Source organism: Sturnus vulgaris, chromosome 11 (genome assembly GCF_052056855.1).
Source record: "Sturnus vulgaris isolate bStuVul1 chromosome 11, bStuVul1.hap1, whole genome shotgun sequence".
NCBI lineage: Eukaryota > Metazoa > Chordata > Aves > Passeriformes > Sturnidae > Sturnus > Sturnus vulgaris.
In genome coordinates, this window is record NC_142253.1 from 4532433 (window position 1) to 4547934 (window position 15502).

A 15502-nucleotide genomic window follows, 5' to 3' on the forward strand; every position below is an offset into this window, starting at 1 on the left:
ATCAGCTCCAGAAAGTGTGATCACAACAAATTACATTGACTGGAAGTGAGGGCAAGAAAGGAACTAACAGTTACAGCCCATACCCGAAGTCTTGTTACTGATTCTGGCAAGAAATAAAAACTCCTTAGTTTTAAGAAAAAGAATGAAAATATAAAAGACTGATTACTGAGGATGAATTACCACAGATGGATTAAAGCCTTCTCATATAATTTTTTAAAACACAAGTGCAATCTGCATAGAAATGTGGACTTGAAGATTATCAGCGCACAGCCACATCCATGCAGTCTTGGAAAACCCAGTTAGAAAAGATTTCCTGATGCAAGACCTTAAAGCATGATTGATGTGTTCTTCTGCCATGGCATTACAGTGTTAGAACAGCATGAGCCTTTGCCAGGTATCTTCCTGCACTTTTGACACTGGTGCTAATAAATAACATTGCTGTATTGTACCTTAAATGCATCTTATATTTAACTTCTTAAAGACAGTGTGGGATAAGTTTATTTTTCAACGTATCATGAAAGAAACATGCTCATTAGAAAGGGGACCTGTGCTCCACCTCCTGTGTCATCCAGTACCTGCATGCATGATGCTCGTGAGTGTGTATTCAGAGCCGGGCACTCACTCTCAACCCTGCTTTGCTCTTCAAATTTATAAAATCCCTGCAGAAATAAAAAGGAAAAAAAAAAAAAAAAAAGAAAAGAAAAAAAAAAAAAGAAGAAGAAAAAGCAAAGCATGGATCTGAGTTCATGGCACAGTCTCAGTCCCAAAAAGAGCACGAATGAAATAGTGTCATGCACACATGTTCCCGATGACACAGCAAAGTGAAGCTGTAAATATCCTCAAGAAAAAAATGCTTGGGTACAGCTGGGACAATAGGATGGAAATATCTGATTTTCATTTCTTTTGAAACTATGGAGCACAAGTATTTCCCTTGCATGTGCAAAATATACCCTGTAATAACTGTTTCTCTGAGCTGTGTAACATCTTGCTCATGGAATGCATCTGTACTAAAAATCTGGCACAAAAGGTTGAAGTGGGGGATGAGGGGACAAGAGGAACTCTACAGCTGCATCCTACTTTTCCTGCTACAAAAATACCCACATGATTCTTGTAAGGATCTTCCCAGCCATTTTCCTTTGGAGCCTGAGCACACATTTAACATCTAAGTAAATTTTTGCCATTGAAGATTAAGACAAGGTTGAAAGGACTTCTAGATATAGGCTACTGAAGTCTTATATTTGCAGCACTGGAACAACAATCAGTAACATTTTAGGGCACGTTAGCTGGGATAATCTGGCCTTCCAGCTATGCAGGAGACTTGCTTAAATTTTACCATAAAAATACCTAAATATCTCAAAATAGCTTTGTGTTTTTGCAGTTATTTTTGCTATGCTCTTTGCACCTTCTGGATGAACAAGCCATAAATAACATTATTCCAGAAAGCTGGAGCTTACAAAGCTGCTTTGTATTCTCCAAAGGTCAATTATTCACTGTGTGCATCAAGCAATAGGATGGGAACAAGATAAGTAGTTTTAATAAGTATACACTAGCTAAAATAGTTCAAACAAGAGGAAGCTGGAGGGACACGGGTTTTTTGCCAAAAATATCTATTAATCAGGCAGACACAGAGGCAGCAGTTACGTTTTCACAACGAACAGAAAAGATAAACAGAACATCTTAACAGTGAGCAGATATGGTTTAAAACAATTAAAGCAGATTAGAGCCCTGTTTCACTGAAAACACGAAGAGGAGAGCTCTTACCTCTTTCTCACAGTTGGAGTTGAGTGTGAGCATAGCCATGGGGCTGTTGGGTGCGCTGCTCCCCGTCCCAGGTGGCATGACATGATCCCCAGGCTGGTTTGGACATGGCAAGCTCAGGGCTTGGTTGGCATGTTTATTTGCTAGAGTGGTAGAGAGGTACTGCTTTACCTGCTGCCGCTGGGCCTGCTGGATGTGGTACTTGGTTGGATTCTCAAGGTGAGTCTGCACCTGTACGACACAATTTAAAAAAAGGATTTTATTGTTTTACAACACCACTGCAGGTGCTTATTGATCTCAGCTATGTATTTGTGACATAAGGACCAGCTATCTGACTAAACACAAACGTGAACAGCTCCAAGGATGTCCACAGTGCTTCACTAACTCGCATTTGGTGGCAAGAAATCAATTTATGATTTGGTCTTTCAACAACTTACTACCAGTACACCAAGAAGTTCCAGTTATTTTTCTACAACATGAGATTTCTCACCTAAGACCAACGCTTGGGTTTTCAGTTGATACAGACACTCCAGAACACTCAGTTCTGACTTCAGACCTTCAGCTATGTGACATTTAGTTTTCACTAAAATATGGAGAAATTACTTGTACTGCAGGACTCATTTTACTTGTTAATATCTAACAATTAAAATCAAGAAGTATGGATTGCTATCCTTAATCCAGTGTCAAATAACAGAGAGATAAAAGGTCTGTTATTGGTAGTTTAGGTTTTGAATGTTGGGGTTTTTTTAAAGTAATACCTTAGTTAAAATAAAAGAAGAAACAAAGACACCTTTTTCTGCCTACAGATTATTTATATCTCAGATATACAGCCTAAATCATATACAAATAAGACAGCCTGTTTATAAACACATCATGCAAATAAGATGCAAGAAAAGAAGTGTTTCAGTTCAGATCAATCACTGTCGTCAGCAACAGCTATTTTTGTATTTAAGATAAGCTTCTCAGTACTTAGGAATTTTTTACATACAAAATATGAAAATCCTCATACCAAACAACTGTTACTCTAAATAAGCAAGAGAAGAAAAGCCTTTTTATTCCTTAAAATTTTTCCACCATATTCTGGAATTCTTTGCTACCTTTCATTGACCATTAATGAAAATATTTCTGTTGTTATCAGAAGCTAGAAACCAACTCAAAATACAGCAATACGCTGAGAAGTTATTTTGCTTTAAAACAGTTCCATTAAAGTGACTTTTGCTGTTACAAGCGACCATGCATGGCACCCACTTATTGGTATGAAAAAAAAAGGAAACAAAGCACCCAAGACACCAGTGGAAAAGCGTTTCCTGTACACTGCACACCTTCTTAGCAACAGGTTTTAAAATAAGTCTCCAATAACAACTCACCTGATAGTGGTTATACTCAAGCATTTCCAGCATGCTACCTAGAGGTTGCAGGAGAATCAACTGCAATATCCTTTGTCTATGCTACTCCTGTTTGAGGGATACACATATGGAAGCACAACAAACCCCAGAAGAGCAGAAGAAACTTCATGGCCACTGCTCAGACTTTTAGTAACCTACGCTAATTAGCCATGCAAGTGGACAAACAAACAGTTCACACAAAGCCTCTTCTTGGAAGTTATGCAAGTTTAAGTTAAGCTCTAAGTCTTGGTATTTTTTTTTTCCCCTGGCTTTGATGTCATGCTTTTTCATAAACATAAAAGGACCTTTTAAGTGATGGGCTATCAAAGTCAGATTGACAGTTCGCTCAAGGCTAATTCACTATTCAGCTTTCGTTCCAGTCCTACTAACACACAATGGTAGTTTTCTTTAGCAGTAAGGTTAAAAGTTTTTAAGTACAGAGTAAGAAATAACTGAATAAATGCCCTATGAAACTAACACATATTCCCTGGCAGTGGGTGCCCTGGATAAACCCACAGGGCTCTGCAGTCCTGTCCTCAGCTTCCCAGCACAGCCCAGGACCTGCAGCAGAACACGAAGCACTTGAAAAAGCTCTACCCCATCCTCAGCTTGCCTGGTGCTTCAAGCCATTAATTCTGCCTCAATCTAGAGTTGCAAGAAGTTTTCCAACTCAGGAATGGCTGGCTGACAAAGAGCTGACACATGTTCCAAATGCATCTGGACACAGTCCCTACACCTTCCAGAACTTACTTTTTCTTTCTATCCAGATCCTTGAAGAAGTCTGTACTCAAATAAATAAAAACTGCCCAACTGGCATTATTTTCTGAAGTCTCAGCTCACAGGGAAGCACATTAAGATAGCATTTCTAGAATGACTAATCTGCTTTGTTGCACTGTATCAGACAACACTGTGCTGTAATAAGTACAGCACTCAAACTGCATGATCAATTTTCCTATCATCAGTGCTAAGAGCTTCACTATCCAGGTAAGTCTATTTTTCACTAAATTTTCATCTTCCAAGTAGATGAAGCTGTCAGTAAACAAGTGTTTTTTGTAACACTTGTCTTTGCATATGTTATTTTAAAACCAAGTCCTACCTGCCTGACAGAATCTGCACGTTCCTTTTCCTCCACAGGCATCAGGTACCTCTGCTGTTCTCCATCCCAGGATGGAGCAAAGTCTCCTCTCTGCACCCATCACCTGTCCATCCTCCACACCCCCAGGAGAGATCAGCAAAGTCCAAAGTTCCATATCTCAACCCTGTATCATCAAATACTGCATTATTTATAATATATACCAACACATTAAGTTGAATCCACTACATATCAAGTTCTGAAACCCACATTGCCTAATTGACAAGATTTTTGTTGGTGAAATACAGACTTACTTCACAAGAACATACTCTCCCTGTGATTTTGTTGTGCTATTTTACATTAAAATATTTTATTTCGCTATTCAATTATTAATTTATTTTTTTAATGGCCTATGCTGTCCTCAGCTGTCTGTACCACTCTGAACTGCTCCTGCTCTGGCTGAGTGTGAGGCCTGACTGGCTACACAGAAGAAACTTGAGTTTGACTCTCTGTTTTGTCACTGGCTGCTTTCTTGGGCTGCCTTATGAGTTCCATCATGGAAATCTGGTGGGGATTACCATAATGAACTCTATGCTGTTTTGTTGTGAATCTATCTTTGGCCTAGAGCATCCTGTTCTGCAGACTCTACATCAAAGACAACCCAAATGTCCCTTCTTGGGCAAACGTTCCAAGGTGTCTCAGAGTCACTCTGTAGATAGCCATAAAGCACTCCTCCTTTTTTGACAAAATATCTCATGAGCAAAGAGCTGCAAAAAAACCCCCCTACAATGAAATTCCACTACCCTGAACTTGAAACCGTGAATAAAAGCTTTGACTTAAGATCTAATTTTGGTTCTCTGTCCCTTCTAGCATTTTGGGTGAAGAATAGTTCTTGTTGTTCGTCCAAATTCATGAGACGCAAAGTGCAAGATGACAAATCATTGATTTGGATACACTTCCTAAGAATGTGACTGAATGAGGACACGAAAGGAAAAATAAACCAACTTGAAACCAAACCCTCTATCTCCAGCAACCTCAACCAAAGTTTTGCTGCATGTTACTCAATTGAGTAGAATATTGTTTTTTGGGCATTTTGGTATTGACAAACAAGAAGTAATGTAAGAATTATAATTATTGTCCACAGAACTTCAGAAATGAGCTAAGACAAGATGTCCGAAAAGCTAAATTTATCACAGCATAGAATTTGGTTACAAGAGTAAAACACTGCCTCAGAAGAAGAGCCCCAAAACTGTTTCAGTTCCAGAAGAGCCCTCAGTGCCAGCTCAGCAGCATCTCCACTGTCCCCATGGGCTGGCCCCAGCATCAGGCACTCCTGCACCAAGTCTCTCTGCCAGCCACTCAAGCTCCATCTGCTCTTGCCATGCTGACACTGAGCAGGATCTCTTTCCTTCAGATGAAGCACAGAGAAAGGCAAAAGAAAAAAACCAACTTGACTGCACCCATGTGCAACCCAGCTTAGGCTTACAAGGCTGAGCTAGAAAGGTGTTGGATGGAGCACCCTGATGACTCTGCACTCATCCCTCACACCTTGGAATACCCTGGACATTATCTGAAGCAGAGGAAGAGCACTCTCATAGCTTCACTGATCTCGAAATCGGACTGCTAATTCCAGGGCACACATCCAGTTCAAGTATCTGAGTAGCCGCCTATTTTCTTCCACATCACAAAAGAACAGTAATAACTCATTTAAATAGAGAAGATTTCCCAGCCCTTGGGTCTGGTATCAATCAAGCAAACATTTAATCAATGGCTTTCACTAGCTTTAAGAGCACACAGCATATCAGTGGGAATTTCAGGTGTACTTCAGACAACATTCTTCAAAATCTGCATTATATTACACATCAGCGACAGAACCTCTGAGTAGACCCACCCACTTCCTTCAATTTCCAAAAGTAAAAATATTTCCTGTTAAGTGGTCCGGGGCTAAGGAATTTAAACACAAAGCATAGCTGTGTGCTTAAGCACAAAGCACATGGCTCAAGTAGTTCCTCTGCATGAAGCCAACACAAACAACTGAAACAATACTGCTGATACTTGCTCCTTCTGTCGAGTCTTGCTGGGAATCACTCAGACTTAATTTACTAACGACTTGCTAATGATGGCAAGAACTTGGAACAGTGCTGCACCGACCAAATTCCTTCTGGAGAGGCACCCAGGAGAGCTCACTCTTGGGCAGGCACAGGCCAGGGCAGCCTAATGGCTTGGCAAATGTGTTTTGCACAGTGTAATCCAGAAACTAAATGGCTAACAATAAAAACTAACGGGGGACTTACACCAGAATAAAAATATTTAATGAGCTGTGGCATTACTACGAGTCATCCTCTAGGAAAGCTTCAAGGTCACAGAATCATAGAAATATTTCGGTTGGAAAAGACCTTTAAGATCATCAAGTCAATTAATTGCTGTAGGGTCAAGCTTTGAGTCACTGGTACAACATCTGGATGAAGGTAACCAGGCTCAGAGAGTTGGTCTGGGTTACTTACACACTCCTGAATTTGTCCTTGCACAGGTTTGATTTCTCTGCAATGGGTAACTTCTGGAAGCAAGCACAAACCCAGCACGTCTTGTGCTGAGAGCAATTCTTGAAGGTGGAACACCAAGTATTGCTTTTCCCATCAGAGTTACCACTTCAAATCACATCATCTTGTCACATCTCCAAGTACTGCTGCCTTCAAAGCAAAACTGAAGATGCCCCAAAATCCTCTGTTGGTGCAACACAAGTGACCACAGGCAATTACCATGCCAGCAGCTCCAGGCTGCCTCACTGTTCTGGCCCCCATGAGCTGGGAAAGAGCATATTCCTGTTCCCAAAATCACACAGATTTTTCTCACCAAAAACATCTCTGAAGCTTCCTGTGACAGTAAAGCTGAAGCACTCAATGCTTTATTTAAACAGGGACATACCAGAGATGTTCAGAGGACAGTAAACCAAGGGGGAGGAAGACTCTACTCCCCACCCCACTCTCCTTTTTTTTTTTTTCTTTTTTTCATTAAAAAGGACATTTGTTTCAAGCAAACTGCCTTAGGACTTACAGTTTACAGTTACAAGTAAAATACTTTTGGGTCAGTTTTCTCAGTTCAATAGAACTTTTTGTTGCCCAGACAGCTAAATGTCATGGGATTTTTAAGAAAGGTTAAAATTCTGTGTCATTTAACAATTAGGGTACCCAAAAAACTATATAAAACCACATCTACTGATGTGTTCTGTAAGGGCTCTGGGCTTCAGCTGTGTCCACTGCACAACCATGCCTATTAACCATGCTAGTCCTGGCCTTCAAAGCTGCTTCAACCCATCACTTCCAAGTATAAAAACCCAACAACTGCAGCAACAGGTTATTTTCTAGGATTTTGAATAAAAATAAGAAGCTGTATAAATACGTGTCTGTTCTTTGTCGCTAGGGGAAAAAAATGAGGAGAATGACATCTGAGAAAGATAATCAATTAGTGCCACTTACAGTAAGTTTTCCAGTACAGGTTCAAGATTCTGCTAATCATATTCACCAAAGGCTGTTCACTAAGTCTGAAAATCCTAAAGACCATAAAACTCTTTCAATTAACTTCATTAAATATTGATCATGGGTTTCACTGTAATACCAGGAAGTACCTTCCTACCATGAAACTTGGAGTAATCCAAATAACAGCCAGACAATGGTTTAACTCATCCCCAAAGACATCTTCTCACATGCTGCATTCAAACATTAAACAACATCACATTTTCCCCCTACAGACGTCAGTGGCCTGAAGTAGCTTCACATGAGAAGCTCAGTCCTCTTGCTTTCTGAGACCTTCCCAGTCCTCCAAGATGGAACAGCCACCTCATTTACAATGACATCAAAAGCAAGTTGATTAGGTTGGGATTCCCCATAGGACCACTCTGAATTAGGAAGATAAACCTTTTCAGTTACTTCTCCAGCTGCCATTCTCCCCTTAATGTCAAATATTCTAGAGTACATTTGTTCCACTTTCTTTTAGCCCATTACCCAGGAAAAATGGCCAGAACAACACTGACCAGAAAGCCCAAGAGCAAGGAAAAGATGACAAGTAACTTGCACTAACTGGGGAATGACAACCATGGTGAGCTGATTGCATCACTTTACATTAGGACACAGCAAACACAAGGAAACTGCATCAGTTAGCAAACAAAACTCTCTGGTTACCTAATTCACCCCAAATCCCTCTGAACTTGAAAACCAAAGCAGAAAGGAGAAGTTATTAAAGATCTGGCATCATGATTGCAGTCTAAATAAGTGAATCCAGCACTCCTCTTCAAGCACAAAGTTATGAAAAATAAAAGGCACATTGTACAGGATTATCATCATTTACACAACCAGGGATTGTTTAGTCCATCACCAAAAATTCCTCTGCGTAATGTGACTTTTCAACCAAGGAAAAGCCATGAAGCAAACAAGAATAAAGTTTTTGTAGATTAGTATTTTAAAATTGTGCTTTAGTTATAGAAGCACATGACAATGGTATCTAAGGAAATTAAAGAGAGTTTAGCCAAGTGTACTCATGGAGACAGTAACTGATGTAATTTGCATGTTAGTGGCCTGCTAGCTGCCATTCTACAAGTGTGGCTTCCAGTCAGAATTAAGTCCTTTGAAGTCCTGCTACTTTTCTGTTAGGAAACCAACATTTCAGCTGTTTACTTCCTAACACACAGGCCATAAATTTTTATTGTATACAGTTTCTGAGAAGATACCAAAAAACAATGCAACATTTTAGGACAGACAACAACTGACTCCGTAAAATGTCAGGCACAAATATTTTGCAATGATTTTACCTACCCCACGTGTTGCAGAGCGTAAATATTTTGACTTCATAGGCAACAACAGCAGACACACAACTGCATCTGACACACAAGTCTGATTATGGTACTACCACAGAGAAAAGCTTAATTCAAGCACCAGATATTTAGGTCTACTCCTGCCACCCCTCTCTCTCAGAAGGAAGCTGAGCAGAACTTGCATCAGTGCTAGAGGGTTTGAGATTACTCACAGCAGGACACCGATGACTCCTCCTCAGAGGAATTGTCAAAGATAGACATAAAGTTGCTTCCAAAATCTCTTGCAAGACTTGGCATAGAGATGTGAATTCAAGAGGGAGCATAGTCACAGGACCACAGATATTTCAGCTGCCTGAAAGCCCAAAACCAGTTTAGGCAGATGGTCTGAAGCCACCTCTTCCCCAGCTTCCCCTTGCAAAGCCTTCCACAGCCCGAACACAACCCCCCTACCCTTGCAGCATCAACACACGACTGACCAGACCACTCTAACACAGACCACTACTGGCTTGAAAGAGTCACATTAGAGGGATAAAAGAATTCGTCCAACCTTATCATCCTTCGGGGGGTGCCAAGCACGGCGCTGGCCAGGCCAGCTCGGAGTGGCAGTCACGTACTGGCAGCCTGGGCACGACTGCCAGTGACATTTCCCAGGGGTGACTGACCCTGGCACTGCCCCAGCCCACAGTAACCCCTGCTAGACCTGAGGGACAGAGCATGGCAGCTCCCAGGTATCTGCTGCACTGCAAGACAGCTGCAAAAAAAGGGTGTTTTAATGACTGCACTGCATTTCCCACGGCAGGGAAGAGGTGCACATCGCCCATCCTCTGCCCAGAAAACCCTTGACAGGTCAGGCTGCTGCTTAAATCACATCAGCCTTCACATGTGTACAAGATTTGGAGATTCTGGGTATATTTCTAGAGCCCAAGCCCAAAAGAGCACGCACTCTGCTATACAAAAGGAAGAACATGAGTTTTTCCCTCAGCTCCTGAGAAGCCCTGAGGATGCAGTTTCCACAAGGGAGAAGAGGCATCCTTCTCCACACCTGGTTTTGCTCAGGTTGCTCATCTATCATTCATTTGTCAAATGTGAAGAACAAAAATGGGACTGGGTAAAAATAATGGCACCTTTCATACAAAACAAATAATGGAGAAAATTGGAACCAGTTTTATAAAATGTGTTGGGTAAAAAGTACCAGAGCTAAGTTTAAAACAGGAGGAGAGACAGCACATGCTGACTTTTAAATAAAATTCCTTATTATCAACTTCATAGAGATGTAGTTACCCGAGTGCAGAACGGCATAGCTTGTTTGCTTGTCCAGACTTTAAGAAATAAAATTCAAGTTAGCTTCAAAATTTTAATGCAGTAAACCTACTTTGCCCCTGCATGATCATCTCTTATTGTGCATACTGATTGTCACAGGGGAAAATTAACCTAAAATTGGCTATTTTGCCCAAACTGCAAATAAAAAGTGTAAGAGTGGGAAAAGCACTCAACTTGTTGCTTTCATAAATCTTAAAACCTGGTTCATTTGTCACTATAAGGTTTGTGAAGGTGAAGGGCTGCTCAAATACATAGCACATGGACACAAACCTGTGCCAAGATAACTTCCATTGTTGAGGAGTGTAACTGTTGGCATTTTGGGGCTAAGCAAGAAGGGAGTTTGATTTACAAGTCTTTAATATCCACAGCATTAGCCTGTGAGAATGAATTAGTGTTCAGAACATTGCCTGTGGGCTACTGAAGTATTTATTTACAAAACTTCAACATTCAGCATTGAAATACGAGAGATGTAAAGAGGGCACCAGATCAAAATCTATCTGACACCAAATGCCACACACAGAAACAGCTGTATTCTTCTCTTTTTTAAATAAAAGCCATTTGTAAACTCAAATACAACTCTTGGGTTATCACAGAAAAATATCTCCTCTTTTTGAGGGCACACTCTACATCAGCAGGATGTCATAGAATAGTTTGGGTTGAAGGGACCTTTAAAGGTCATCAAGCCCAACCTCTACATCTTGTTGCTTACTCATCCAAAGACATCTGCACTTCTGACCTACTTGTCTGGAAAAGATCAAGTGAAAGACTGCTCCATTCACTGCTCACATAATTCCACAGGACACGTTGGGTTGCTCTCAAGGTCACCTATGCAGCACATACCAAGAGCAAGCCAGCAAACACACCAAACCCAACCAGTGCTTGCTGGAACAGCTTTCAACACCAACTGCAAAGTCTTCCTACCAAAACTTTCAAAGATGCATCCCAAAATGTGCGTGAAAATAATTCTGAAAGGACAATTTATTTTAACAAAGCACTTGGCAACACATTGCCTACAAGCACGAAGGACACTGCTCCTGGAACACACCTGTTTGGAGGGGATCTGCTTTACAGCAAACAGAAAGAGCCACCAGAAGAAGCAAGAGAATGAAGATGGTGTTAATTCAAACCAGTTTTACACTGCTAACATGCTCCGAGCTTCTACATGCTAGAGCTAATAAAGAATTAGAAGGACTTAGCTGGGCTCTATACCACTTTGCCTACAGCTGATGATGTCTCATGTCAGCCCCAATATGGAAAGCTTGAATAAGCAGAAGAATAAAGCACTCCAGATACATCCATTTTATTCACACCACTAATATGATTATTACACACAGCCTAAAATAATAATAAATCGCTGACTTCACTTACATGAAGGAAATGCAAGCTGGCTTACCACTGAACTCCTTGATTTTTATCCTTCTGCTCAACGAGCTGTGCTGTTATTTATGACTGTATTAAAACCTACTGAGTTACAATAAAAGAGTTTTAGTCCCTCAGAGTGCTTGATCATCATGTTTGCTAAGGTAAGATAATCCAAGTCACCTTCATGCAAACTCAACTGGCTCTGATCTGAAGCATTCTGCTAAATACCAGAACAAGGATTTTTTTGAGGACTTTGGCAAGCCACAAAGGTGGGTCACTCCTTGTGTGGAGTAGCATGACACTGCTCTGGAGGAGAATTAACCCAGGGGGCCAAAGTGATGCCACACAGAGCACTCAAACTGAAAGTCAACACTGTCAGGGTCACTTTTGAATGATGGTGGCTCTTCTGTGGGAGTGGAATGCTGAAGTCCAACACTTCCACTAAGTAACATCACATCTCTTCTTTCCTGATGTGTCACTCACACACCAGTGTCTGCCAGAGCAGACATCACAGCAGCCACAAGAGATTAAAAGAAACAAGAGTAAGAAATTAAATATGTTTATTTCACTGTTAATTTTAAACCCAGAAACCGCCATGGAATTTAGTGTTTTAGTTATTTCTTAGCTAAAGGCTTGTCACCATAATAATTCTGTGACAGAAAGACATATGTAGGACAAACAGCCATTAGGCTGCCTGACCTCACCTCTGCACCCCATGATCTTATTCTCACAACAGTCAGACAGTAGCTATCATCTGGCTCCCAGAAAAAAACAAGAGTAGCACGGGCTCATTTATTAAACAAGGATGCCAACAATTCAGCCCTTTAAGATCTCAAGCTTACATGCATGGAGTCATGGCATCACAATCTATTTTATACCTACAAAAATAAGATACATCCCCTTGGCTGACATCACAATCTATTTTATACCTACAAAAATAAGATACATCCCCTTGGCTGATTTTGTAACCTTCCCCACACCTGCCCCTCCACGTCTTCCTGAGATGAGCTGATGAAAACCCTCCTCCTCATGTTATTTCACATATGGCAGGCAAATAATTATTTACCCTGTGAAATGAGAATCTCCTGTCCATAAAAATGACCCATGTTGAAGCCAAAGGATGGGGAACTGGCAGGATCATCAACTGAACAAGTGAAATCTTTGACAAAAGCCCAGTCAGCTGTCAGGAGTCCTGTTTATATTGCAGTTGTAATAAACAACTGCACTCAGGTTTATTACTTCAACAGATGTTGCACAATCGTGTTCCTCATCACAAAAATTTTAGGACTGAAAAATAGGTAATATAAAGAGTCTGAAATTCTGCCATGGTGTTTTTCCAACATATGCACAAACCTGTCAGAGCAGCATTTGCAGCATGTGAACAAATATAAAACCTCCAGCTTGCAAGGGGCTACAAGCTCTTGATTCTCTCCTGTGTGAAGTGCTGTCAAGGTAAGGGTTAGGGCTCTTTCTGCAGGACTGGAAACACATTTTATTACATGAAACCAGAAAAATTCCATCTTTCCAAACATCTTACAGAAAACTCTTTTTAATGATTTCATCTGAACTTCAAAAAAGCACAAGCCATCGACTCACCAGGGGAGGCACATTCACAAAACACAAAGAAGAGTGTGTGTTATCATTCCAGTTCTCCAAAGGTTAGCTGCAAATATGAAGCACCAAGAAATTCAGAAGTAATAGTTTGTCAGAAGATCAAAATGTCTTTTGAGAAAGAAATTCAGGGCCTCCAGGCTTGGTCTCAGAAGAATCCTATTTTAAACCACACTTGACCCGCACTAACGTAACCCTTGAAGTGCTATTGCAAGAACAGCTTGATGTTCACAAGGGGGAACAGGCAAAGTATCTTTCACTAAAGCTGTATTTATGCAAAAAATCGTGCATCTCCTTTTAACACTGAAAAATACAAACATCATGACACACATTTCACAACATACCTCGCATCACTGATTGGCGACACACGCAAGGTTACAGCTGCTCAAGAAACTGTATGGGAATATAACACAATTCAAGGCAACCAGATGATAGAGCTAGAGATATGATTAGAGACTTGATAGGGATTAACTAGATCTTAACTCGGACTTCCCCACCTCCCTTGCCCTTTTTTAAACCTCAAGTATAAACTCATTTTAGCATATCGTTACTTTACAGGATGGAACAAATTTTTTTAGCCATCTAATTGCTTAAGAAATACAAATAAGCTCACACTGTAGACTTTATTTTAAATGAAGTTTGAACAGATGAAAAGTGAAAGTTTGGGATAATTTAACATCTGCTGGAGCCAAAGAGATGCCAGTACATTCACCATAGCCAACAATGTGGTCTGAGATGTGGGACCTACAGGTCAATGGTTCAGAACATTTATGATGCACTTCAAGCCATTGGTGTCAGACCAGCTCTAGTCTGCTCTCACAGACTGAAGTCCCAGGAGTGGTTGGATAACATGAGGTCTCCTCATTTAATTTCCTCTAACAAGAATCTAATTAATACTCATCAACAGCACTTCGCAAAAATATGCTAATATGTAATACGTGGGGGCAACTGGGAATGGACTTCAAAATCATGGTGCTGCTCCACACTAAAGGCAGTCAAGCCCCAGAAGGTGCCAGGGCTGATGCCCAACTGCTTGTTCTTGCCCTGCCACAGCAGCTCCTTGGGACACAAGTACAGATGTTTGCAGAACTAAACCATCCCAGGCAAGTAAAACCACTAAACTGATTTTTAAAAAGTCACCTTTCTATGGCAGTGAGGTTGGACTAGATGATGTTTAGGGTTCCTTCCAACCCAAATCATTCTAGGATTCCACGACTGAGTAACAACCAAAGCTGCTTCTGATTTATCCCATCAAGTTGCCTATTGATTATGTACAGCTGGCAGCAACAGCTACCTGGGCATGTCTTCTGGAATTGCAGCTACCAGAGAAGAAAAAGTTGAACTGTGTTCCTCTGACAGCTATCTGTCATTGCTCCCTGGGTCCAGTAGCAGCCAGCACAGTTCTCTCTCTGCATAAAGGAGGAGAATCCAAATTCTGTGCTCAGATCATGCAGAGCCATTGAGACCCAACTCAGTCCTTGCAGCCTTTAACCAAAGCAGATAAACAGAATTAATACACTTCCTTGAGGAAGGTGCAAGTTCAGACAGAAAGGTTTTCAAAGGATAATCCTGCAGAACCCCTGGCTGGAAGCCTTCTCCTCATGTCTTAGACCAAACACTGCAGGGAAAGGCAGAAGGCAATTTGGAACAGTGACCCATGGAGGAAGTAGCAATTTGCACAGAGTGACCACTGATTGCATAAGCAGCACTCAGAGCAGAAGGAATCACTTTTCTTCCCTCAAAAAGGCAGTTTACAAAAAGGATAAATTCTTTTGAAAAGCCAAAGTAGCATGATTAAATAGTATTTTTCCTTTTACACAGCAAACCATCCAGGCTAAACCCTTAAGGAATATATGAACTTTCCTGTGAATGGAGCCCATTAAGTGCCCTGCAATAAATGGTGTCTGTGGTCCAGAATTCATTTCCTTTTAGAAAGCAAAGAGCACGGAAGGTTTATGATTGCTACACACGAATGCTGACTCATTCAAGGTCATTTTATTCCCTCCCTAAACAAACTGTTTCTTTGAGACACAGGTATTTCAGCAAAGTATGGTTTGGGTGGCAGTCAGGAAGCAGAATTGTGTAATAGTGTAATACTACAGAAAAAATGCTTTCAGACAGCTCAATGGACAAGTTTTCAATCAGTAACTTATGATAATAAGCCACGGTTTTTTTAAACAGAAGTCT

General features: G+C 40.8%; 1 protein-coding gene across 6 annotated transcripts in view; it reads right to left on the minus strand.

Moving 5' to 3' along the window:
• MITF (melanocyte inducing transcription factor) overlaps positions 1 to 15502 on the minus strand; it is a 99321-nt gene that overhangs the window by 16895 nt on the left and 66924 nt on the right. For 4 of the 6 annotated variants that reach the window (XM_088171271.1, XM_014873450.2, XM_088171273.1 and 1 more), the window contains exons 3-4: positions 1762 to 1989; positions 576 to 659 (exon numbers count right to left, since the gene is read on the minus strand). In XM_088171271.1, coding sequence (XP_088027397.1) covers positions 576 to 659; positions 1762 to 1989 — 312 coding nt within the window. The remainder of the gene's footprint in view (positions 1 to 575; positions 660 to 1761; positions 1990 to 15502) is intronic. The other 2 variants (XM_088171274.1, XM_014873459.2) reach the window with 1 other exon arrangement.